Source organism: Equus caballus, chromosome 5 (genome assembly GCF_041296265.1).
Source record: "Equus caballus isolate H_3958 breed thoroughbred chromosome 5, TB-T2T, whole genome shotgun sequence".
Classification (NCBI taxonomy): domain Eukaryota; kingdom Metazoa; phylum Chordata; class Mammalia; order Perissodactyla; family Equidae; genus Equus; species Equus caballus.
This window is the reverse complement of record NC_091688.1, coordinates 82,849,680-82,874,336: the sequence shown is the minus strand read 5'-3', so window position 1 is coordinate 82,874,336 and position 24,657 is coordinate 82,849,680. Positions and strand designations below refer to the sequence as shown.

Sequence of the window (24,657 nt, the reverse complement as noted above, 5' to 3'; positions counted from 1 at the left end):
ATGAAGATACTATTCAATCTTACCTTAACAGTTGCAGTGAGGATTAAGTGAGAGAATCTTTGCCCTGGTAAGCACTGAGTAAATGTTCACTATTAATATTATTCACTCTGCCTCAATAGTAACCAACATACTCCCAGACATTTTTGATATGTTTGTATAAAAACAAGCAGCATATATGTATAAAAACATTCTTTATTGGGCAGGATTTTTTTTAATTTACTCTAATAACTTTATGAAATCTTCTTTTCTCAAAGTATTTAAAATTTTAATTTAGGTTTCAAAGCCATCTTACCTAATTCGGTGTTACTTATATTTAATAATCTTACATCCTCTTCTATTATTTAAATCCTTGGTAAATAATCTAAATAATAGTTAAATTTCTTTGTAATACTGAAGAACAACATTAACATTACTGTTTCTGTTCGTTTCACTATGAAATTTTATTAATTGTCACTTTACACTCTATAGAAAATAAAAGAATATGTCTACCTTTAGGAAATTAGCAAGAATAGAAAAGAATTCCCAAATAAAAACGTGCAATGTATTTTATACAAGGATCTCATATCTTCTATATTTTATCCACTTTCACAGTAACATACAATAAAACCGTTCTGTAAACTAAAGTCAAATATTTTCCCATACATGTAACATTGACCTTTATACACTCAACATCCCACAGTAGTAAACAAAGATAATGGTTAGGAGTGTACATATATATAGAGAGAGAGAGGTGGTGAAAGAAAAGCCTCTGGAACAAACCGACATTGGGCTCAGGACAACTCAGAGGAACGATGAGGGTATTCAGAAGTTTTCTCTTCCTCTTAGTCCTGCACCTTCTGCAGGGGTCCGATACTTCCCTCGTTCAGCTGAATAACAATGGCTACGAAGGTGTTATCATTGCTATAGACCCTGCTGTGCCAGAAGATGGAAGAATAATAGAACAGATAAAGGTAAGGAAGAAATGGGATTACTTCCATTAAAATTGTGGAAAAGACAAGAAGTTAAAAGCTAATTATTATAGAAAGTTCTGAATGGTTCAGGGGGCTTAAAAGCAGTGGGCTGCAGTGAAGACAATGATACAATGTCAGTGGGAATTGAAGGTTCTAGATGGGGTTCTACCCTGTCTCAGCATAACACCAAAGACAAGTCACAGGGCCTCCCTGATCCTCAGTGTCTTTATCAGTAAATAAGCAGTTGGACTTGTCCATTTTTAAGCAATGATTTATTGAATGTTTATAGCATGTCGGGGGAGACAAGAGTGAACAAAAAGCCCCTGCCCTCGTGCAGTGTACACTCTTTTCACCCGCTGTAGATAATAGAAACATGTAACTGTGTAGCAGGTCAGACGGTAGTAAGTTGTCATGGAGTAAAATAAATCAGCCAAGGGGGATAGGGAGTGTTGGTGGGGCTGGGGTAGGGGAGAATGTGGGTTACTGTTTCATGTCGGGTACTCAGGGAAGGCCTCACTGTTGCTGTGACATCTGAGCAGAGATCTGAGATGAGTGAGGGAAGAGCCCACTGAAAACTCTGGGGAGGGAACGGCAGGCGCAGCGGCATGGAGGTGAGAGCATGCTTGATGCGACCAAGGACACAACTGCGAATGAGCAGGAGGAAGGGCAGAGTGGGCTGAAGTTGGAGAGGCGGCAGGGCCCAGAGCACTGGAAAGACTTTTGGGGCTTTTACTCTGAGTGCCATGGGAATCCATGAAAGGATTCTGAGCAGAGGAGGGGTGTGCTGTCTCCTGCATATTCGGGGATCACTCTGAAGGCAGTGTTGAGGAAACTCTGGAGAGGGTTTCCACTTCTGCTCATCCTGTATAGGATCTGTTGCAGCAGAGAGGTGCAGAAGGACACTGGGTAGGAAGCTGTCGCAGGTCAGAAGTGATGGTGACTAGCAACAGGGCTATTGTGGTAGAGATCACTAAAGAGGGTGATTCTGAGCATATTCGGAGGGTAGCATAGACGAATTTGCTGATGGTTTAGATGTGCGGGGGTTAGAGGTGGAAGGAGGGAAAGATAGAAGTCACAGAAGACTTCAAGGGTTTTGGACTGAACACTTGGAAGGAGGGAATTATCAGCACTTGAGAAGAGGAGAAAATTTGGCAGTTGAGAGATCAGCAGTTAGTTTTGAACATTTTGAATTTGAGATGCTTATTAGACACCCACGTGGATAGAGACAGGAATCAGAATTCAGGGGGAAAATCTGGGGGGAGATGAAAATTTGGGAGTCATCAGTGTGTGGGCGAGATTGGAAGCCATGAGAATAAAGTTCACTAGGAAGTGCAGATGGAGAAGAGTGAGTCTCCAGGACTGAACCAAGGACTCCGATTTCTACAGTTTCTTCCACCTCTCACATTCCATGTAAGAAAGAGATTGGTGAAGGCCTTTTCCTGACTCCTAGCCAGTCCTCTGAGCCTTCAGTTCTCTGTACTCTGGCTTCTGATTGATCCCATGGCTCTGAACCCAATCAGTTTGCTGATCTCCTCAGTACATTACAGTCAGCATGCTGAACTCTCTTCAAGAACACAGGGTAGAGAGCTCTGGAACTCCTGAAATAGAACAGCTCTATGATGGGCTTATGTTAGGTCAGGAAGCACCCTGGAGGACTGGAGCCTGCCTTGAAGAAAACAACACTCTTGACTAGGATGTTGCCAGTGAGATGAAGAGGATGACACTGTCCTCTAGCATCCAGGATCCCCCAAATATTTAGTGGGTTTGATCATCTACCATAGGACTTTTTCACCCATTTATTTCTCCCACTACATAGTAAGCTCTAGGGAAGGACTATTTCTCTTAATAATCGTTACATCTTTGGATTCAGGATATGGAACAGTATAAGGTGATATTATTTTCAGCTTGTTGGCAGAGCAATAAGCTCTGCCTAGGATCAAAAAGCTCTGCCTCTCCTATGAATTTTCTGTCACCACCACCTTCTAGGATCCCAACCCAGCTGCCTCTCCTGCGCAGTGGGAGTACAATGAAAATCCTCTCCTATGACCAGTCCCTACAGAATGTTCTCCTCAGCTTGCATCAGCTAAGGCTATTCTCTACTACGACTTATAAACAGTAACGATATCAACCAGTTTGTGACTGCCTATGTGTAGAGTACTATACAACTCATTTCATATTTATGCCAACCTTAAAGATAGATTGTAATACTCCATTTAAGAGATGAGGGAACTGGGCTTCAGAGCGTTACGTAAACTGGCGAAGCCCTATCAGCCAGAAAGTGCTGATGCCAGTATTGGAACCAAGCAGATGATGCTAAGGTCTATGCCTTTACCATTTTATACAATTTCTCTTAACACCAAACACAAGCATTTGCCTTTTGATGAAGGATTATGGAAGATTCAACCTTTAATGGGCAGGATGAAGCTATAATTTGGATTGACAGGTGGTAGAGTTGGAATTGTGAGGCAGAGACCCTGCTCATCAGTAAGTTGTTTGTTCTATCCACTCTTTTTTTTTTTTTAACGATAACCATCATCAACACTGGGTTAAAGGTCCTTTTCTTTTTTCTTTTTTTTTTTAAGATTCACACCTGGGCTAACAACTGTTGCCAATCTTTTTTTTTTTTCCTGCGTTATCTCCCCAACCCACCCCATACACAGTTGTGTATCTTAGTTGCATGTCCTTCTGGTTGTGGGATGTGGGGCGCCACCTCAACGTGGCCTGACAAGCGGTGCCATGTTCGCGCCCAGGATCCGAACCCTGGGCCGCCACAGCAGAGTGCATGAACTTAACCACCGGCCATGGAGCCGACCCCTCTATCCACTCTTAAGTTGGGAAATGCTTGTGCTGAACCCTTGCTCATTTAATCCACTGTCACTTCGCCATCCTCACATGTGTTTCCTTTAACAATAGGACATGGTGACTACAGCTTCTACTTACCTGTTTGAAGCCACAGAAAAAAGATTCTTTTTCAAAAATGTTTCAATATTAATTCCTGAGAATTGGAAAGAAAACTCTGAATATAAGAGGCTGAAACATGAAAGCTATGAACACGTGAGTCAAAAAGTTTCTCTTAAAAATTAGTTTTTGCTGCTCCTCAGTTTTACAGCAAACCGATCGTTTCAGACTTGTTCTGACTAAATGCTATCATTTCTATTTCTGATCTTTTAAAAATCTTTTTAAACATTCTCAGGCTGATGTTTTAGTTGCACCACCTACCCTCCCAGGTAGGGATGAACCATACACCAAGCAGTTCACTGCCTGTGGAGAGAAAGGAGAATACATTCATCTCACCCCCAACTTTGTACTTGGAAAAAACGAAAGTCAATATGGACCATCAGGTAGGAATTTTCGTTAAAACACATATTTTGCAGTGCTTCCAACAAGCAGTTTTGTATCCAGCTTAAGTGTCCAAGCCTTGGAGCCAGAGTCCCTGGGTTCAAATCCTGACTCCCCTACTTATCAGCTGTGTGTGACTTTGGACAAGTGACCTAGCCTCTCTGTGTCTATTTCCTGTAAAATGGTGATTAGAGGAGTTTCTACTTTATACAATTGTTGTGAACATTAAATTAGATAATCCACTTAACTATGCTCAGTACAGTGTCTACAGAAATTTGAACACAGGGCAATGGTAATAAACGTTTTCTTTTGGCATATTTTTAGGTTTTAATTTTCCAGTTCTTCACAGCCAGATATTAATCAATCACGTGCTGCTTCCATGGAAGGCAGATGCCTGGCAAGCTGGAAAGAGCCAAGAGGCCAGTTTCTGGCCAAGAGAAAACACTCACAGGCTGTTAGTTGCTGATACTCTTATTCAACTTATTTGGTTGAACCAGATGAACTTGTCATTAAGTCATCATTTTCACCTATAAAAGTGACAGTTTCATCTACTTCCATCTAAAAGTTAACATTATTGGTTCAAATGAACTAAAGCATATTATTTTTCATTTAAAATGCAAATCATTGTTAAAGGAGGGCCCAACGCACATGTCACTACTCAGTGAAACTTCCTGAATCTGCATACTCAGAATCTCCCTCTTCTGTTGCCCTTTCAACGAGCACACATGAAGTCTCTTGTCTCTGTTAAACACTCAGCTGGCCCTGGTCCTCATCATTACCTGGGCCTGTTCCCCACTGCAATCTTGAAAGCTACATCATGTCACCCCATCCCAATCTTACATTTCCCCCACACTTTAGCCTGACCATGTTTGTTCTCCTTGGCACCTCTAATGCCTTGTGCCCTTCTAGCTATACTTTCTTTCCTATCTGGCATGTCCAGAAAGTCAATTCAACTACAAGTAAAAATAGCTCAACACTCTTATCCTTAAGTTTCATTTGACTTGCCAAGTTCTCTGCACTGAGTTTCCAGCTAGTTTCCTTTGGTTCCTGTTAATATGTTTCCAAGATGTAAAACAAAATTACAAAACTAATTGGTATCATTACAAAAACACATCTTCCAAGCTCAGGGAAGCACTCAAAGCTACTCAACAGTATTTTTACTTGCCTCTTCTCAGCTCTCTCTCTCATTCCCCACAGCAGCTGTTGTAAAACTTCTACCAGTTTTCTCAAGATCTCTAGTCACTCTTGTCAATCCCATCAAGCAACAGATGCTTTGACTGAGAAAATAAAGGCCCTTACCTTCTTCCTCTTTACTTTCAAACTCGTGTCCATGTTCATCTCTCCCCACCTCCAGCTGTCTTAGAAGAGGAGGATGTTCTACAGTTTCTAAAGCCAAGGTCCCCACCTGAGTTTTGTGGTTTTCCCATATCCCTCAACCTCAACCCAAGCCCATAACTGACAGTTTCACCCTTCTCTCTTACACAGGTCTTCCTGCCATAATGGGATCCACGTGTTTTTGAAAAAACTCACATTGTGCAAAACAATGCCCTAATAACAACAAGGCTTTTGGTAAATTAAGGTTAAGAAGACAGTCCTAAAATCTATGCAATTTGTAATAAAAATGATAACAATAATAATAATAGATACCTGGGAAGATCATTTAGACCACCCTGGGCAACAGCTCAGTGTGGCCAGATGCGGCCATCATAGCAGATATTAAAAGTACACACACATGCACACACAGACACACGCACGAAGGAAATGCTTTTAGAAATGAAAATAGGATTTGTGGGAACTGAGACAATATACATGGGAATGGAATTCTAAGTCAGAGGGGCTGCTTTGTTTTTAACAAAAACTGTAGAGCTGTAAGGTCTACATCATGATGATTTATATTCACCTACGTAGTGAAATGATTGCTAACGTCAAGCTAATTAACATTTCATTGCCTTACATAGTTACCTTTGTGTATGTGTGTGTGGTGAGAGATCCTGAAATCTACCCCTTTAGCAAGGTGGGCACTGGGGGCAGGACAACCTGCCATGACCTAAGAAGGAAGCACAGCTCTGTAAAAAGTGAGCCACTTGTGTAGGCAGTTTTAAGTTTTCTAAAAATTCGCCAAATTCTATAGCAATAGCTAATATGAGGGCTTTTTCCTCCCATACTGAAGGTTTCCAGGCTCACTAATCTGCCTCCATTTGCCTAGGAAGCCTGAAACCAGAGTTCCTAAAGTTTAACGTGTAGAGGAATAACTTAGGGATCTTGTAAATAAGCAGATTCTGACTCAGTAATCTAGAGTGGGCTCAAGATTCTGCAGATCTTGTTAGCTCCCAGGGGATGCTGATGCTGCTGGTCCCAGGAACACACTTTGAGAAGCAGGGATTTGAAGAAGAAACGTGACTTTTGCATAAGACTGAATTTTCCCCCTATTTTCAGGTCTCATGAGTTGATCTGAGTTAGAGAAACACACATTGTAGCAGAATAGGCCATATTTCCAACTTCTCCTCCACTTCTATTTCCTCTGAAGTTTTTACTAATATTCCTAAAACAAAAATTCCATTTGTTTTTTCTTCCCGCATATCAAGCTTGGATTTACCTTTATTCTTACATTCACTCTAAAATTCTTAGGAAAATCTTTTTATTCTGATTCTTTATCTCCATGCTTATCCTAGTCAAGGACTATATCTTACTCATCTTTATATTTCCAATACCTACTACAGTGCTGAATATGTATAATCAATAAAATTTTTTTCATATAATTAATGCTTATATATGCTAAGTACTATACATTAATCAGTTCACTTAGACACCCACAAGATTATGTACAGTTTATCACAGTGTTTTTCAATCTTTTTTTCGTTATCAACCTCCTAGGGAGCATTTTATAGACACTTTTTAACTAATCACATCCTCATGAAGTTTTAATGCCACAGATTTGTTACACATCTGTTTATGTTGTTGGTAGGAGTGAACATTGTAGAGCCAAAAAGCCAAAAACTACTGTAATATCTAAGAGTTTTTGCCTCCCAAGAATGAAAAGCCAAAGCCCAGTCTATTCTGCCCATAGCGTATACGTCATAAATATTTTGCTGATTTAACATGCTGTGGAATAAAAAGATTATATACTATATCATGTAACATAATATAATATAAAGCAATGAAATATACTTTTGTATAAAGAAAAATATAAATGTTGGCAGTTATTTACAACCTAAATATGAATATTTTTGATTGGAAAAAAGTTTCTTAAAATAATTGCAGGGCAAAGTTTGTCACTTGAATTATGATGACATATTTGGAATATTTTCCCACAGGGAGGTTGTTTGTCCACCAGTGGGCCCTTCTCCGCTGGGGAGTGTTTGACGAGTACAACGAAGATGAGCCTTACTACAGCGCCACGTCAAAAAAAATTGAAGCAACAAGGCATGACCATTTAAATTTTCTTAAATTACCTCAGGCTGTAACTTCTTATTTTCCTTAGTTTGATTTCTTTCAAAAGCCAGTCATTCATTTTTGTCCCAATGCAGGTAGTGGATGCTATATCACAAAACAGTGCTTTTTTTTAGAAAATGTACCTTAAATTAGCTAATTGCCCTTTTAAAATACAGATAAGGTCAAGAGCATTTGGTTGCCAATTTGACATGTTTTTATCTCTCTCTACGACAGCTTCCAGACTCATTCACGCCGAAGTTGTTCTCTGTGTAAAAGCTTGTACTATAAGAGCAGATCAAAATTATTTACACTACACAAGAATGAAAAAAACAATGGTTAGAAGTAGCGGTAAATGTGGGCTAAGTAAGAAATCAATCAGCTTCAAGGGACCAAACAGGAATTTCTTGGGATTTATAAAGATCACTTAAAATACCAACCCAACATCACATTTAATAATAGACAATCCTCTTGCTTCTGAGATAAAGAAAGCAGAATGTTTGGAAAGAGTCGATCTAAAATTAGGTACCTTCAGCTTAGTCAATCTGAGCTGCCCTGCCGGGGCTGAGGACTTATCAAAAATGTACAAACTGGGGGCTGGCCCCCCAGCCAAGTGGGTAAGTTCGTGTGCCCTGCTTCGGTGGCCCAGGGTTTTGCTGGTTCGGATCCATGGTGCAGACCTTGCACCCCCATCAAGCCACGCTGAGGTGGCCTCCCGCATAGCAGAACTAGAAGGATCTACAACCAGAATATGTACTGGGGGGCTTTGGAGAGAAAAAGAAAAAAAAAACTGGCTGCAGATGTTAGCTCAGGGCTAATCTTTAAAAGAAAAAATTGTACAAACTGAAAAATATATAATTTCAGCAAAGGCGCTTCTGACTACATTTGTTCACATCATACTCTTCCTAAATGTCTAGTCTCTGCTGCAGCATATTCACACGATTGTTAATAGATAACATCGTTATGTTCACTGAGTTTGGGGCAATAGAAGCATGCACATATGTAGGAGTCTCCCTAAATGACTGAATAAAATCTAGTCATTCCTTCTGGGATTAAAACTGGAGAAACATTGAAAAGATGGGATATATTCACATCCCAGCATACTTGTTGTAATCACTGCCACTGTGGCCAATTCCATGCAGTAAAACATACGCATAAAATGCCTCCACCATTCTTTACTCTGCTCTCCTGGGCAGTACCTCAGTCTTTCCTTCAAGCCACATTTCACCTTGGATACAAATGCTCCTTGAATAATCAAACACTTGTAGTCATGCCTCATCCCATTCTTTGGGGATATCTTCTTGAACAGAAATCTACAAAGAACCTTAAGCTAAGGTGGTACCAAGAGTAACTGTTTCACAAGTCACCTTGTCCAGACTCCTGCAGTGCATTTACCATCACAAGGCCACCAGGACAGGTGTTTGGAAAAGGGGAGCCTCCAGCCATTAGTGTGAGCAGGACAGCAGGAGCTTGAATCCCAGCAGGGAACTCAGCCATTGCCTGCACTGGAGATCCCACTTAACATTTCCCTCTGCCGCTTCTTGAAAAACAGATAACTGCTCTGGTAGGAACCCTGAAACTTTGCTGTCAAAACAGGATGTGTGTGGTACATAAATAAGAATAAACACCTTGATATAAAAGTCATTATTAAAAAACCTTGATATAAAGACACAAGATATTTTAAAAAATTTGAATTGTTAGGTTGCCTCAAAGACTAACTGTCATATACTTTCAGGTGTTCCACGGGTATTACTGGTATAAATAGAGTTTATACATGTCAAGGAGACAGCTGTATAACCAGAGGATGCAGAATTGATTCTAAGACAAAACTGTATGAAAAAGATTGTCAATTCTTCCCTGATCAAGATCAAACTGAAAAAGCATCCATAATGTTCATGCAAGGGATTGATTCTGTAAGTATACCAATCATTGCTTCAGACTGTATATTTATAATCAAAGGACATGTTATCATGTTTATAAAAGATCTGTGCAGGTGATGTGAGAAATTAGATGTGTTAGTATAGAGTTCTTTGAACGCTGACTAGTACATAGTAAGCACTCAAGTAGCATTACTTATTATTGAAAATCCACTTTACTATTATATGACTCCTCGGTGAATCAATTTCATTCAATAAACAACATATTTGGAGAATAGATTTTTAACTTTTTTCAGATTTGTACTTGATTTCTGAAGGCATCATATAGAAAAATTTTTTAAATTTTATCAACCCCTTAGGTCGTTGAATTCTGTAAGGAAAACAACCATAACCGAGAGGCTCCAAGCCTACAAAACAAAATGTGCGATTTCAGAAGCACATGGGAGGTGATCAGCAATTCTGAGGATTTTAAAAACACAACATCTATGGTGGCACCACCCCCTCCACCTGTCTTCTCATTGCTGAAGATCAGTCAAAGAATTGTGTGCTTAGTTCTTGACAAGTCTGGAAGCATGGCGGTAAGTTTCTGATCCAATTTTTCCTGGATGTAGGAACAGGGAGGTGATTGAGGGCCTAAGAACACTCTGAATGCTATCTGCACCTGGATTGTTCTGAATTGCATGGTGACATAAGTACCAACAATTCCTGTTATCATGACCTCAAGCAGGGCAGTGAACATTGTAATGAAAGAATGACGGGAATAGAGTTTAAAAGACCTAACCCAAGAGTCTCTGTCTTTTCCAGAAAATAGAAAGTTTATTGAGGAAGACTTTTTGGCCCTTTAGTAAAGCTTTAGTTAGAAGATCAGAACTAGAGGTTGAAAGATGAAAATGTTTTCTAACCTTGCCCTTGTTGTCTATTGGAGATACTTGACAGACATGAGGAGAAAGTAGATTCAGGGCTTCTGAACTCCATTTAAAGTCAAGGGACAAGATCAATCACAAGAACTCTTAACATGGGTTTACCTTATTTTCATCATCTATATAAATGACCTCTTTATGCTCAAAGACACAGACAAAGAGCATCACCATAATGAAGATATGACCAGATTCAGCCATTTATTCCTTCTACTACCATTCACTGAATGGTAGGCATTGTGCTAGGCTCTAGGAATAGAAGCCCATATCCTTAAAGAGTTTATAGTTCAATAGAGAAAATTTTCTCCGCCTTCCCCATCAGCTGGTTAACTCATACACAATCTTTAAAATTTGGTAGAGGCACCCAGTTCCCTGGAGGAGATGGGCTATGTTTCTATGCTGGGCTAAGGTCTCTTCTGCTGGTCTCCCACCATGACCTGTGCAAACTCATATTACTATAAATGATATTGAAATTACGCATTTCTCTCCACAAGACTGGGAGCTCCTCTAGGACTTGGAAGCATGTTCTCTAGGAATCATGTCCTCTAGGACTTGAAATAGTGTCTTATTCATCTTTGTATCCCTTTTTCCTAGAATAGGGTTTATCACATATAGGCACTCGGTAAATAATTGTAGAAATGAATGGACTACAAACAAGCAGATGTAATGTGATAAGGTACTCAAAAGAATGGCACATTTGAGGTAGAACAGACCATGCTGAATATCAGGAATAATGTCTTTAACAAATGGGGGATTGGGTGGTTACTGAAAAGGGCAAAGGATGAATGAGACAATCCACAATAGCATAGAGTTTCAGAGTGCTAGAAACCAGCACATAGAAGTGTCTAGGACGTGTCGCTGGGGAGAGATGACATTCCTGACTGGGAGAAGATGAGCAGCCTCCCACGTCAGGGTGCAGATAGAGCCAAGTGTAAAGGTAAAGCAAGGTAGTAAAGAGAGCCCTCAAAGATGGGATGTAGGAGGAGGTTCTCACTGTGATTTGGTTCTGGGGAGTTCAGAGGGAAATTTGGGCATGTGTTGGGGGAAGGTATCACAGATCAACTAGTATTGAGGGAATGGAAAAGACAAATGTATGAAGACACTCACATGGTGGGCATTCATGTAGGAAAGAGAGATGTGAGTCTTAATAAGTTATCAAAGAACCAATTCCAATTAATCCATTGGTGGGGAAATGGTGGGAAGACGTGGGAGAAGAGGAAATGGGGGAGGTAGGGACTGGGCCTCTAAGAACATAGCTGCCGCTTGAGTAAGTTCATCTTTTGGCTAGTCTAGTCCCTGGTGATGGGGAGATTTTAGTCTCTAGCTGGAGTCCCTGATAGTCTGGTTAGACACTGTAGGATCTGGGGAGTGGTTTCATCTCAACGCAACTATCAGAGGTTCCCAGAAGTAATCAGGCAGAGTCTAAGATGTGAGTCATCACCCTCCAATTCAATCCAGCCCCCACACTACTCTCCACCTCTAATTTGGGTGCTTAGCAGTCAACAATCAGCTCTACCCTAAAGCTTGTTTTCTTTACTATCTATATGTTTTCCATAGTACACATAACTATACTTTTTTATTTTATGAATTGAAAAAATTAATTGTTGGTGCCAGCCTGGTGGCACAGCAGTTGTGTTCGCACATTCGCTTTGGCAGCCCAGGGTTCACTGGTTTGGATCCTGGGCACAGATCTAAGCATTGCTTGTCAAGCCATGCTGTGGCAGGTGTCCCAAATAAAATAGAGGAAGATGGGCATAGATGTTAGCTCAGGGGCAGTCTTCCTCAGCAAAAAGAGGAGGATTGGCAGCAGATGTTAGCTTAGGGCTAATCTTCCTCAATAATAATAATAATTGTTTTCTTTAATAACACCAATTGCTATTTACAGAAAATTCTTAAATTCTATTCACTCATTTTATGTGATCTGCTGTTATTTTCCAGTTGAAAACCACTTGGTTGTTTTTCTTGTCCTTTCTTATTCAGAGTTTTAATCGCCTAAATCGAATGAATCAAGCAGCAAAACATTTCCTGCTTCAGACCATTGAAAACGGATCCTGGGTAGGAATGGTGCACTTTGATAGTATTGCCCTTGTTATAAGTAATTTAACTCAAATAATAAGCAGCAACGAAAGAAACAAGCTCTTCGAGAGTTTACCTACAGAAGCTGTTGGAGGAACTTCCATCTGCGCTGGAATTAAATCAGCATTTGAGGTGAAAATCATACTACAAATACAGTTTATTCTTCTAGGACATTTGTATGTTAAATGCCACTGCACTAATTTGCTCCCTATTTTTCGCATAATTAATCCTAAGAAACACAGGACTAAGCCCATAGAGAAATTCACTAGATGATTTTTTAATGGATCACTAAGTCAACATATAAACTGGTGAGTGAATAAATGACTATTAAAATGCCCCTAAAGTACAAGCCCAATGGGGTCGGGACTTTGTCTGTTACCATGCAATAGTCAGTGCCCAATAAAGGTTAGTTAAATAGGTGTACTTGGGCAGCAAAAGTCATCAACATTTAATGCAACGAAGCAAGCTAAGTGTATGATTCCACTTTGGGTCAATTCTCATTTCAGTGTCTGTGACATCTGGTTACAGAAAAGTGATGTTTATCTCTTAAAGCAGATGTGGCAGGGACTGTTAGTCAAAGTTGGGTAAGGAAGACTGGTCAGAACATGAGTTTTGACCTCAGAGAGCTGGCTCTACTACGTACTAGCTATGTGACCTTAGACAACGTTTCAGTCTCTTTGGACTCTCAGGGCCTTAGCTATAAAATAGAGGAAAACAAGAATGCTACTTCACAGGACTATTATGAGGAGCAAATGAAATGATACATTTACATACTCAGAACAATATCTATTTATACTAAATATATAATTCACAATAACTATTATTATGAATTTTATTATTATCCGAATGGTCACCTTGAGCTTGTAATTAATGTCATTTGCATCCTTTTCCTGCTAAGGAATCTTCACTGTCCCCTCAGGGTCTATAAAATTGAATCTGAATTCCTCAGTCCCATGTTATATGAGTCTCCTGTCCCCTCAATAAAATTGCCCTCAGCTCTCTTGCCAGCCTTTTTTCTCAGTTCTCCCCTCCTGAGGCTCTGTGTGTCAACCAATTTACTGCTCACATCACTCTCCAAGCCCACGATGTACTAGCAGCCTCTGGACCTTTCTCCATGCAATTCCCCTGCCTAAAACATTTCCTTCTTTCCATCTTTGCATGTTAAAATTCTACCTATTCTTCAACCTCCTTGCTCCTTTGTGCAGCTTTTCCTGCTACTCTCACCCCTGTTGAATCGCCCCCTTTTATGAATTGCATGGCATTTCACTGTAGCTTTCTAACATGAAGTCCTGGGTTCAAACTCCATTATCACTTACTAGCTTTGTGACCCTAAGCATGACTCTTCACCTCTCTAGTCCCCTATTACCTCATTGGTAGAATGGGGCAGTGAAAGCTAGCACATAGGACTGTTCATGTTTTAATTTATTCAATATACGTTTATTGTAGGGAGTGGGGGAAAACACGTAATTTAACTTATTCAACATATATGTATGTGCCAAGTAAAGCTTCTCTGCCCTGGTGGTGCACTCTGTCTCCGCGGGGAATATGTTATACATCCAACCATCCATCAAACAATTAATCAATTTAAAACAAGAATGAAGATTGTGGAGACAGTGTTGTGAAGGAACCAAGCAGAGTGAAGTCATAGCGTAACTGGGCACTGGCTACCTTAGGTAGAGATGCCACTGGGGCTCTCTCCGAAGAGTGACATTTAAGATAAGATATCAAAGATGAGGAGTCAGTGGTTCAGGCAGAAAGGAAAGTGCAAAGTCCCTTGGGAAAGAGGTGGAAAAGAACTGGATTATTCCAAGAAATGACAGAAGCTAGTGACACTGGAGTCTGACAAATGAGGGGGTACGAAATGTGATTGGCAGGTAGACAGTAGCTACATCTTTCAAAGCTTCGAAACATAGGATAAGAAGTTTGTATTTTATTTTAAGCGCCACAGAAAGCTACCGAAGGGCTTTAAGCATCAGAGACTGAGATTCAATTTACCATTTATGAAGTTGACTCTGGTTGCCCCACAGGAAATAAACTGTAGGGAGCAGAGTGGTAGTGCGGTTGTGATCTAGGGATGTGTTCAGAATTGGGCCTTGAGGTAAATTATACAGAGAATAAAACACATGTAACCTGGAGGAAGTATTCAGTAAATGGTGGCACTGTAATATTTGGCTGTTTCTCTTGAACCGTAGAATACAGAACGCTTGTCAGAGGGTAGTGTGGTCAAAGAGCAGAAAAATATTTAATGCCACATTCTACAATTATATTTTTCATGCCTGGTTGACCTGAGATCCTCAGAATGGGAAGTCATTGTCACTTAGCCCAGGTGGGATGTTCCAAAGCCCTGCTCCCATATAGCTTCATTTGAACAGAAATTCCCTGCAGCAGGTGGACAAAATAGAGAGTCATGTTTACGTTCCCCCAGGGACTGCTGATTGAAGATTCTATGATTTTAAAACAGAAGCTATTTCTTCCTTTCTGCACATTTTTGTTTTCTCCGTACATTTTTTCTAATCTCCCATAAGTCTTTGATCTAGGAACACTTGTAATTATGCTCTGATTATATTTTCAGGTAATTACAGACATGTACTCTCAAATAGATGGATCTGAAATAGTGCTGCTGACCGATGGGGAGGATAACACTGCAGGCAGTTGCGTGGATGAAGTGAAACAAAGTGGGGCCATCATTCATTTCATTGCTTTGGGACCATCTGCTGATCAAGCAGTCATAGAGATGAGCACCATAACAGGTAAAAGGTGACCCATATATTCTAGTCCTTTGATAGCAATTCACAAGTGTAGAGGCTGACGATCAGCAACTTCTCTCAAGCTCTTGCTCTGCAGGCACTGTGCCAGGAGCCTGGGACCAGAGTTAAAGCAGACCTGATGTCTGTTCTCAAGGGGCTCACAGTCCAGCTGGCTGGAAAGACAAATAAAACTATTAATCAGATAGCATAAGCAGATAACCGTCCTCCACGACAAAAGGAATATACAGGAATAAAGCAAGATGTGAGCAGAGGAAGCCATTAATTCTCGCAGGGTTGTACAGTGTCAGGAAGGAGGCGTGAGAGACGAGGCGTGAGAGACGAGGCGTGAGCTGGGCCCTGTGCAAGGTGTTGAATTTCTCTGGAAGGAAAAGGGGTGAGAGATGATCAGGTCATGAACAAAAAGACCATGTTGGAACGATAATGCCAGGCACGTGGAGGGATAGTGGGAAACCCATGAGACCAGAGCAGAGGCTGTGGAGCGGGGGCATGGGATTAACAGAAGCTCAAACTGAAAAGGTCTAAATAACAACAGAGTTTCTAGATAAACATTTACTCTGGTAGCTGTCATCTTAGATACACAGACGTGAGATGAAAAAGAGCTACATGTTTTCAGTGACTTCTTAAACATAGAAAATACATAATTTATAAATTATGAACATCAATGATTGTGTTGGGTTGGTTCTAATGTTACCAAATAGATACCCGCTTTTTAATGCTTAGATGTACAAACTCTCATCATTTCAAACTGCTTTCACAACCAGTGTAAAATTTATTTTTATCACAAGTATCCCCCCAAAAAGTACTGCTCTTTTGAACTTGTCTCTCTTACTTACCATTTTTCTGTCTCCTCACTGCCAGCTATTGTCAGGATAACTCAATATAGGAGCATTTAACCTTTCTGATTTTCTGATTCTGATCTACTTTGGCTGGAAAACCTGAAAGCCAATGCTGTTAAAACTATTTCTTACATACAAGTGATTAATTCCCCTAAAGGGCTGTGTGAAGTCTGTGAGCTTTAGTACAACTTACAACATCATTTTTAATATTCTATGGTTATTTGATGAGTTTCAGCCAGCTAACGTTTCTGTAAGTGAGGTGGAAAGGTCACTTACACTTTCTAGTTAGGAAATGTTGAAGTTAACATTTAGAGTTAATCTTTACACCTATCTGGTTTTAGTCTATTTTAATAATCTATACTGCAACTTTGATTTTGTTATTCTGTTATCCTATTAATCACTAAAATGTGATAAGTACTTGTTATCTAGAAAGCAACCTAGTTAATGCACTTACATTTTAGGAGGAAAGCACAAATATGCTTCGGATGAAGCTGCGAACAACGGCCTCATTGATGCTTTCGCGGCCCTTGTGTCAGGAAATGCCGATCTCTCCCAGCAGTCTCTTCAGGTCAGAGCTCCCACTCCTCAGGTTTTCAAGTTTCCACTGAGCCATAACCAAGGATATGATTTGGTTGTTCTAAGTCTTCAGTTCTATATTTTTTGTGAAGTAAATTTTTAATTAAAATCAAAACTTCAGTCTGAAACACAAATTATTCTTTAGATATTACCAAATGAAATAGTGAAATAGCAAACATATTTTTTCTTTCTCTTTTCCCATAGAGTTTGGTTGAGGGATAACATCAAAACTTAAAAATGTTAAATTATCCACCAAAAATACATTTTGTCCAATAATAGCATCCCTCTTTCTATGAATGTATTAAAAAAAAAACTCATGCTTCCAAGATTTTCTCACCCTTCGCTGCTGTGAAATTGATTTAAAGTAGACAAATGAACTCAAGTACCTGGTTTAAAAATGGAAGAAATGTAACTTGGAAATAAATTTATCAGGAGAAAGAAAGTGAATGATCATTGCATATCTACAAGCCTAGGGCTTCTCTTATTTCTTCAGCAACTTTTTTCACTAGATTTCTATTTTATTACATCTCTTATGAACTCAGCTCCTTTTCTCATCTGTGTTTCACTAGCAACACCATTTTTGATTACTTAGATTCAAAAACTTTGAGTACACTTTGATTCTTCTTGGTTGATTCTACATAAAATGCCAAAACAGCCTGTTTCCTTCAAAATATTTTTAGAAAATTCTATTTCTGTCCATATCCATTCCCACCAAGGCTATATCACATCAAGTTATGCCAAAACTTTCATCTGCTATTTTCCAGTTCACAAATCACTAAAATTTGCATTACATTAAAACTTACCACGATCACCTAAATAAACCTATTTTCCTCTACTGTCCAATAACAAGGAGCACAGAAGTTACAGAATGCAGGGTTAGGACAACACAGGCAGATCGCTTTGAAGATCTGGTCTGTAGATTTACCCTGCAAACAGATTAAAAATTGGTCCAAGATCTAGCTTGGCAGTGTATGGAGAATAAACTGAAAGATAATAAAGCTCACTTTTGAGGTTTTTAATCGGGTTGACTGGGAGAATGATGATGCAACTGTCTAAAATTGACACGTAAGAAGGAGAAATGGTTTTGAGGATATTATCTTGTGTTTCCTTTTAACTTTGGTAATTTTTAGTGGCTAGTGAGACATGAAAATGGAATATTCCAAAAGAATTCAAAATATAAGAGCAGAACACGGGAAATCAGCTAGAAAGGAGACATCTGACTGCAGGAGCTGCTCAAAGTTTCGAGAATGGACTTTTTAGATGGTGTGGAAGGGGCAGGAAGAAAGTTTTCTTCCTCTCACTTAAAGGCCTTATAGGTTCTTGAATAGAGAAATAACAAAAAGAAAGCAAATTTCTGAAAGATTAATGTGGATTCATGTACATGATGGGTAGGTCTTGGGAGAGGATACTGACAGGTTAGAGGTATGTTCCAATAATCTGAGTAAATGGGAACTCAGATTTGGATGGTGGCAGCTGGAATACAGAGGAAAGGCTGCATCCTACTCTTTACTCAGTTGTTTTCCCCTAGTACTACTATGTAGCCAAAGCCTTCTAACTTTAACTTTCCTGATAAGAAGTCTAAAAATGTCACTCGCATTCTGATTTAACTTGATCATAATACTTTGTTCACTCAAAGACATGTCCACTTAACCTAGGACTGAGATTTTTGTCATGGCAATGATGTTTCAATGGTAGAATCACTCCCTTCTATCAGCACTGCAGTGAGGTAGTTTTGTTTCAGGACTGGGTTGGAGTAGAAGTGGGATTTCCCATCATTCCTGAAATGACACCTCTGCAGGATGCACCTTCTGGGTCAGTGGAGAAGCTGTCTCTCCTTGAGTAAGAGCTAGCCACAAGGACTTGAAAAACTTTCTTTGAAGCTCCTCTCAGAGAAGGGTCCTCTCTTTTACTTCCTCTCTTCTCAGGATTCCAACCTTCATGGACATCAGTTTGCCCTATTTCCACTCTTGTTGGACATGATTACCGTCTGGTGCTACTCACTATCCTGTGTGAAACATTATTTCAAGATTTCACATCAGGAAAACATCCATGAGTGTTTGTCTCAGTATTGCCTAGTCCTGATTTTCTCTCGAGGCCCCCGTTAGGGTGTTTCTCCTCAAATACTCCAGCCACACACACACACACACGCCTCTTACAGCTAATTCTTCACTGAAGTTGTAACACCCTTTCACGCTAAAGCCCAGAGTGGCTGTTTGCCAAGACAACTGGGAAAAAATAATGTGGCCGTATCTCCAACCATAAAACCCATTCTTCTGCTCTAATGCTTTTATTATACCCTGTCCTTTCCTCAGACCCTATACTTCCACACTGACAACTGTCACATCCCAATCAGCTGTCAGAGAGATCACAAGCTAACACGGCAAGCCCTATATAAGCTTGTTCTCAGGCCAGAAGTTAAAAACTATGTGAAAAAAGAGAAAAGAATAAAATTACTCTCTTCTCCAGTCACTAATTTTAAATATATTTAAACAGCTTGAAAGTAAGGGATTAACACTCAACAATAACCTCTGGATGAATGGCACTGTAATAATTGATAGCACCGTGGGAAAGGACACATTCTTTCAATTCACATGGGAGAAAGAGTTTCCCAACATTTCTCTCTGGGATCCCAATGGAACACAGATGGAAAATTTCACGGTGGACACTCTTTCCAAAATGGCCTATCTCAGTATTCCAGGAACTGCAAAGGTAAGCCTTTGTCTTTTAGATCTCCTCGCAAATTTGTTTTACAGCTGAAAATATATTTTTTAATATCATCTATGTGGTGTCAATACTTGTATCATCTTCAAAACTAAGATAAAATAGAATGAACTTTCTATGCCTGTATGGTCCTAAGAATTATGATGGTGGAAAAAAGAACCTATGCATTAGGAGGAAGGAAGAGAAGGGAAAAAATTAACTAGTCTAAGAATAACTTTGAAGAGGCAATGTAGGGAGAGTCTGGGCAACATTGTGCGTAGATACCTATAGACTCATTCCTAATTAGCACTACCAGATAATAGAATCTGTGGACTTCGAGGTCAAAGAAAAGGCCTAGACCAAGGCAAACTATCCAAAACTTACTTTTCCAAGCGGAGATTTCGCAAAGTTTGGACACAAAGCATGGCAATAGCCAGGATGCAATGTCGGAATGGCCTCAACTCTCATCCTTTTACCATCAAAAACCACAAAAGCTTGTTTTTGATGCAACAGAGTTGTAAGATTCATTTTAGTGTTGGATAATGGAAACACAAAAAATAACTTGATCTTGGATCCTTACTAAATTTCCCTTGAATTTGCAGGTGGGTGTTTGGACTTACAGTCTTCAAGCCAAACAAAACTCAGAAATATTAACAATAACAGTAAACTCTCGGGCAGCAAATCCTTCCGTGCCTCCAATCACAGTGAATGCTAAGATGAATAAAGACACAAACAGCTTCCCCAGCCCAATGATTGTTTACGCAGAAATTCTACAAGGCTTTGTACCCATTCTTGGAGCCAATGTGACTGCTTTCATTGAATCAAATAGTGGAAAAACAGAAGTTTTACAACTTTTGGATAACGGTGCAGGTAATTCACAGGTTTTTATGAATAAGCCTATATTTTCATAACTCAGGATATGTTATGGGTCTCTGGGGCAGTGTGGGCCAGTAGAACAGGCACCAGAAGAAGTGATGCAGATTATGCATGAACAACAGGACCAGCAGAAAATTCTATGCAGGTAAAACCTACAAGGTGCTTAGCAAGTGTCTTGCACGTGGTAAGCAGTCAATACCTGGTATTTACTATCATTATTGTTTGTCATCCAGACAACCAATGTCTGTCACCAGATAGGAAGGTCTCATTCAGAAGGCTGAGGACAGCATCAAGAATTCTGAACAAGTCAGTCCTAGGGGGACATCATCAAGAAAGTCTGGCCAGAAAGGGTGAAAGACAAGCAACCATATGGGTAGAGTTAAGAGGTAGAGTTCAGGTCTCTGGCAGGAAGGAGGGGACAGGCAAGAGTACTTTCCAACAGCTGGAACAAAGTGCACACGTAGTCCTGGGAACTGAGGCCCAAGGGCAGGCAGAACTGCCACGAGAGAGGAGGGGACATCACTGGAGCATCAGACACCAGGTCTGACTGGCAGGAAACAAGATACAGTGTTGGCCTTACTCTGTCTCCTTGTCCGTTTGGGTGAGTGGTGCTATAAGACCTTTTTCCTGACTCTGGATCTTTGCAGATCTGAACTTTCTTTTGATAACCAGCTGAGTTAGCAGGTTTTCCATTCATATATTTTGCAGTGTAATTGATTCAGTCAATTTATAATCCCATCCTCACTATTTTTGGCCCTGTGAAAAATGTAGAAGGTGAAATCTTTCTTCGGTACACCTCAACGCCTTCATCTGATATGCCAGTATTTTCCGTAACTATCCCTTCCTCCTCCCCGTTCTGAACCCTTTCCATACCACATTAAATCTTACCTACAACGTGCTTCGTTTCTCAAGGTTTTACCTTAGAGTGCTTAGCTAATTTGGAATGCCTTTACCTAAGAAGGTATTGGTGACTAACAATGACTTGGAGCAGGGGTTCTCAAACTTTAGCATGCAAAGGAATCACCGGGAGGGCTTGTTATAACACAGAATGCTGGGCTCTCCCCTGGGAGGTCTGAGAATTACATTCCTAATAGGATCCAGAGAGATGCAGATACCTCTGGTCCAAAAACCTCACTGTAAAAACGTCTCTCTTAGTGTGTTGGACTCCCTGAGAATTGTGTTTGCAATTTAACGAATGACTCCACTGCAACTGATATCAAGAAATATAATATAGGATTCCTGAGTTCCCCAATGTTTATACTAATAGTAGATAGGGTGTCCCCTGTCAGACCAGGGACGAAATGAATCATAGAGCAAGAGCTGAGGATTAAAAAAAAGAGTGGTTGAAGATAAGTCAAAATAAGTAATCTGTATGTGACTATGGTGAGAATTAAATCCTATGCAAAGATGCTTTTTCCTCACTGATGATCCTTTTGATTTGAACACAATGATGACACATTCTAGAAGAAGAGCACCAAAATAATCTGCATATAAGTTCATAAGGTGAAGGTATTCATGATACATATATAGATACCAGTGTGTGTATATGTGTATATAATCTACACCTAAATAAAGATTATACCTATATATAGAAATTATAAAATAATATATAACATTATACATATATGTAATGTGATATTTATATGTATATAAAATAACTCAAAAGATCAATTCAACAAGATACTGGCTGGCTGAGCATAATGGAAATATTCCCAAGGGGTCAATCCAAACCTATAGAGCCCAATCAAGAGGATATGCTTATAAAGCCCATATGCTTGGCTTTGAAAATGAATAAATTTCTCTTTTTCTTTACAATAATCACTTATTCCTTCATTTCTATAACAAGGTGCTGATTCTTTCAAGAATGATGGGGTCTACTCCAGATATTTTACAGCTTATTCAGAAAATGGCAGATACAGCTTAAAAGTACGGGCTCATGGAGGAACAAATGCTGCCACACGAAGCTTAAGGCATCCACTCAATAGAGCCGCATATATACCAGGCTGGGTAGTGGATGGTGAGTAACTTGTGGTATCTGAAATCCAATGCTGGCTTGACTAATTGGGAGTTGATACGATTAAGCCTTCAAACATTTTAACTCAAAACATAACTTTCCCCATTTCTGGAATGAAGTTCTCAGTCATCCTGGGATTTGCCTCCAAATTAACCTAAGCTTTGGCACAGTGTCTGGCATCCAGTAAGCACTCAATAAATGTCAGCCATTACTACGTTAGGTTGAAGTATTTTACCTATATCAACAGCAATATGCCAAGTTTTGGCTCAGAATGACAGAAACAGGCTAATATATTTATGTACCTAAGTATAAACCAGTGGCAGAACTTATCCTTCAGCTGATATACTCTGTAAAAGATACACAAATGAGTAAACATTTATTTTAAATGTTTTTATTAAATCAGAAGAAAAACAATAAAGTAGAGTAAGTTGAGGATAAGGATTAAGAATGCATTCTTTGTTAACTTTCCTTTCTCTTGCCTCTTATCTTGTGACTTTTAGGGGCTTTCTGTCAGCAACTGGAATAAATCCAAAGTATTACTCCTTAGCACTTGCAGCCAGGAAGGAGGAAGTGATCTAGGGCAAGTAGAAGGAAGGGAACTCCCTAGGTTTACTTCCAGTCTGCAGAGAATTTCAGAGATTAGTAATTATTTTTTATCACAAAGGCATCTATTGATTTGTATAACATTATTCACACTCACTGCAGCCTTAATTCCACAGAAATTCATTATCTGATTCTATCCCCCAATATCCTGGTCAGGACATAAAAGAAAGAATTCCCTCACCAATTAATTGGATGCTTACGACTTTGTCAACAAACAGTAAAATGTGACTGTATATGGAAATAAAAGGGAGTGAAAGATGTGGGACAGGAGTTCACTTCACCGAGTTCTGAAAATGCTAGTAGAGATTTCCCCACTAAATACCAGGAAATTTCTAACACAGGGAAAATTAAAGGGAATCCATCAAGACCTGAAATTGATGCGGATACTCAGACACCCTTGGAGAGTTTCAGCAGAACAGCATCCGGAGGTGCATTTGTGGTTTCAAATGTTTCAAATCTTCCCTTGCCTGACCTGTACCCACCAAGTCAAATCACAGACCTTGAGGCCACCCGTGATGGGGACGATATCAGTCTAACATGGACAGCACCAGGAGATGACTTTGATGTTGGAAAAGGTAAGGATGAGGTGTCAGGTGGTGTTGATTAACTTAGAGGTGCTGGTTACAAAAGCAAGAGTGTAAGGGGGGGTTGGAGGGGAACAATTTTTAACTGACAGCTGCTCAGCAAAGCATTAATTTTATAATCTGATAGTTTTGAATCAATCAAACAGGACACTTTTTAACTGGCCCCACCTTTCATACAAAGAAGTAGTATTTGGCAGAGTTTAAAAATCAGAATTCAGCTTTTCTTGAAAAATTAGTAAGGCTTTGGCTATGAATATAAGCTTTGCCTAACTAAACAACATTTTGAGGAGAATGACTAAAAAGGAATTTAATAGGGTATGCTCTGGTTTCTAAACTACATGTAACTTTTTTCCTTAGCTCAACAGTACATCATAAGAATAAGTGGAAGTCTCCTGGATCTAAGAGACAATTTTGATGACGCTCTGCAAGTAAACACTACTGATCTCTTACCAAAGGAGGCCAACTCCGAGGAAACCTTTGCATTTACACCAGGACACATCTCAGAAGGAAATGCAACCCACATATTCATTGCCATTCAAAGTGTGGATAAAAGCAATTTGGCATCAAAAGTATCCAACATCGCGCAAGTAGCTTTGTTTATTCCTGAAGCAGATTCCAGTCCTGAGGAAAATTCCGCTGGTTCTGGAGCTAACGTTTCTCCATTTGTGTTGTTGGTGTCTGGGTCTGTGGCAATTGTTAGTATTATTTCAAGTGCCACCATTTTTTCTTAAACAAGAAAAAAAATTCAAGCAGACCCATAGCAACACTTTTAAAAACAACAACAAAAGTGAAAGATATTTCTGAATTTGAATTCATCCTGTGTGATCACGAACTCATCAAAATAATTTTAAGAATTCTAAGAAGTATACTTTGATGAAATATAAACATCCAGGAGTATTTGAAAAATTATAAATCAATGTTACAGTTTATTTACACATTATTTTGTTTATCATAAAAAGTGATGAATAAAGATCCTTTTTCATGTTGATACGTATTTCTATTATCTGATACAAAAGCTTTCTAGAATTATAATTCAAATTTCATTGAGAAGTTAAAATTGCCTATTTGAGTAATCAAAATACAAGTGTAAGAAAGCAAATAATATTTGAGAA

At 39.5% G+C, this 24,657-nt stretch overlaps 1 protein-coding gene across 1 annotated transcript; it reads left to right on the top strand.

Annotated features, from left to right (window-relative positions):
• Positions 1 to 766: 766 nt before the first annotated feature.
• On the top strand, positions 767 to 24,390 carry LOC111773602 (calcium-activated chloride channel regulator 4-like). The gene is made up of 14 exons (XM_070267357.1): positions 767 to 950; positions 3,864 to 4,004; positions 4,144 to 4,291; positions 7,604 to 7,712; positions 9,454 to 9,631; positions 9,955 to 10,173; positions 12,493 to 12,720; positions 15,161 to 15,338; positions 16,654 to 16,760; positions 19,262 to 19,477; positions 20,071 to 20,338; positions 22,191 to 22,361; positions 23,303 to 23,536; positions 23,903 to 24,390. Exons 1-14 carry the CDS (start codon positions 792 to 794, stop codon positions 24,274 to 24,276), a joined length of 2,730 nt encoding a protein of 909 aa, XP_070123458.1. The 5' UTR covers positions 767 to 791; the 3' UTR covers positions 24,277 to 24,390.
• The last annotated feature ends 267 nt before the right edge of the window (positions 24,391 to 24,657 follow it).

What these genes read in the sequence shown, in the direction of transcription:
- LOC111773602 (XM_070267357.1), top strand. Translation starts at nt 792, where the DNA reads ATGAGGGTATTCAGAAGTTTTCTCTTCCTCTTAGTCCTGCACCTTCTG. An exon ending in AAGTCAATATGGACCATCAG is followed by an intron (nt 4,292 to 7,603) that starts GTAGGAATTTTC and finishes ATTTTCCCACAG; the next exon opens with GGAGGTTGTTTGTCCACCAG. An exon ending in TCTCCCAGCAGTCTCTTCAG is followed by an intron (nt 16,761 to 19,261) that starts GTCAGAGCTCCC and finishes ATATTTAAACAG; the next exon opens with CTTGAAAGTAAGGGATTAAC.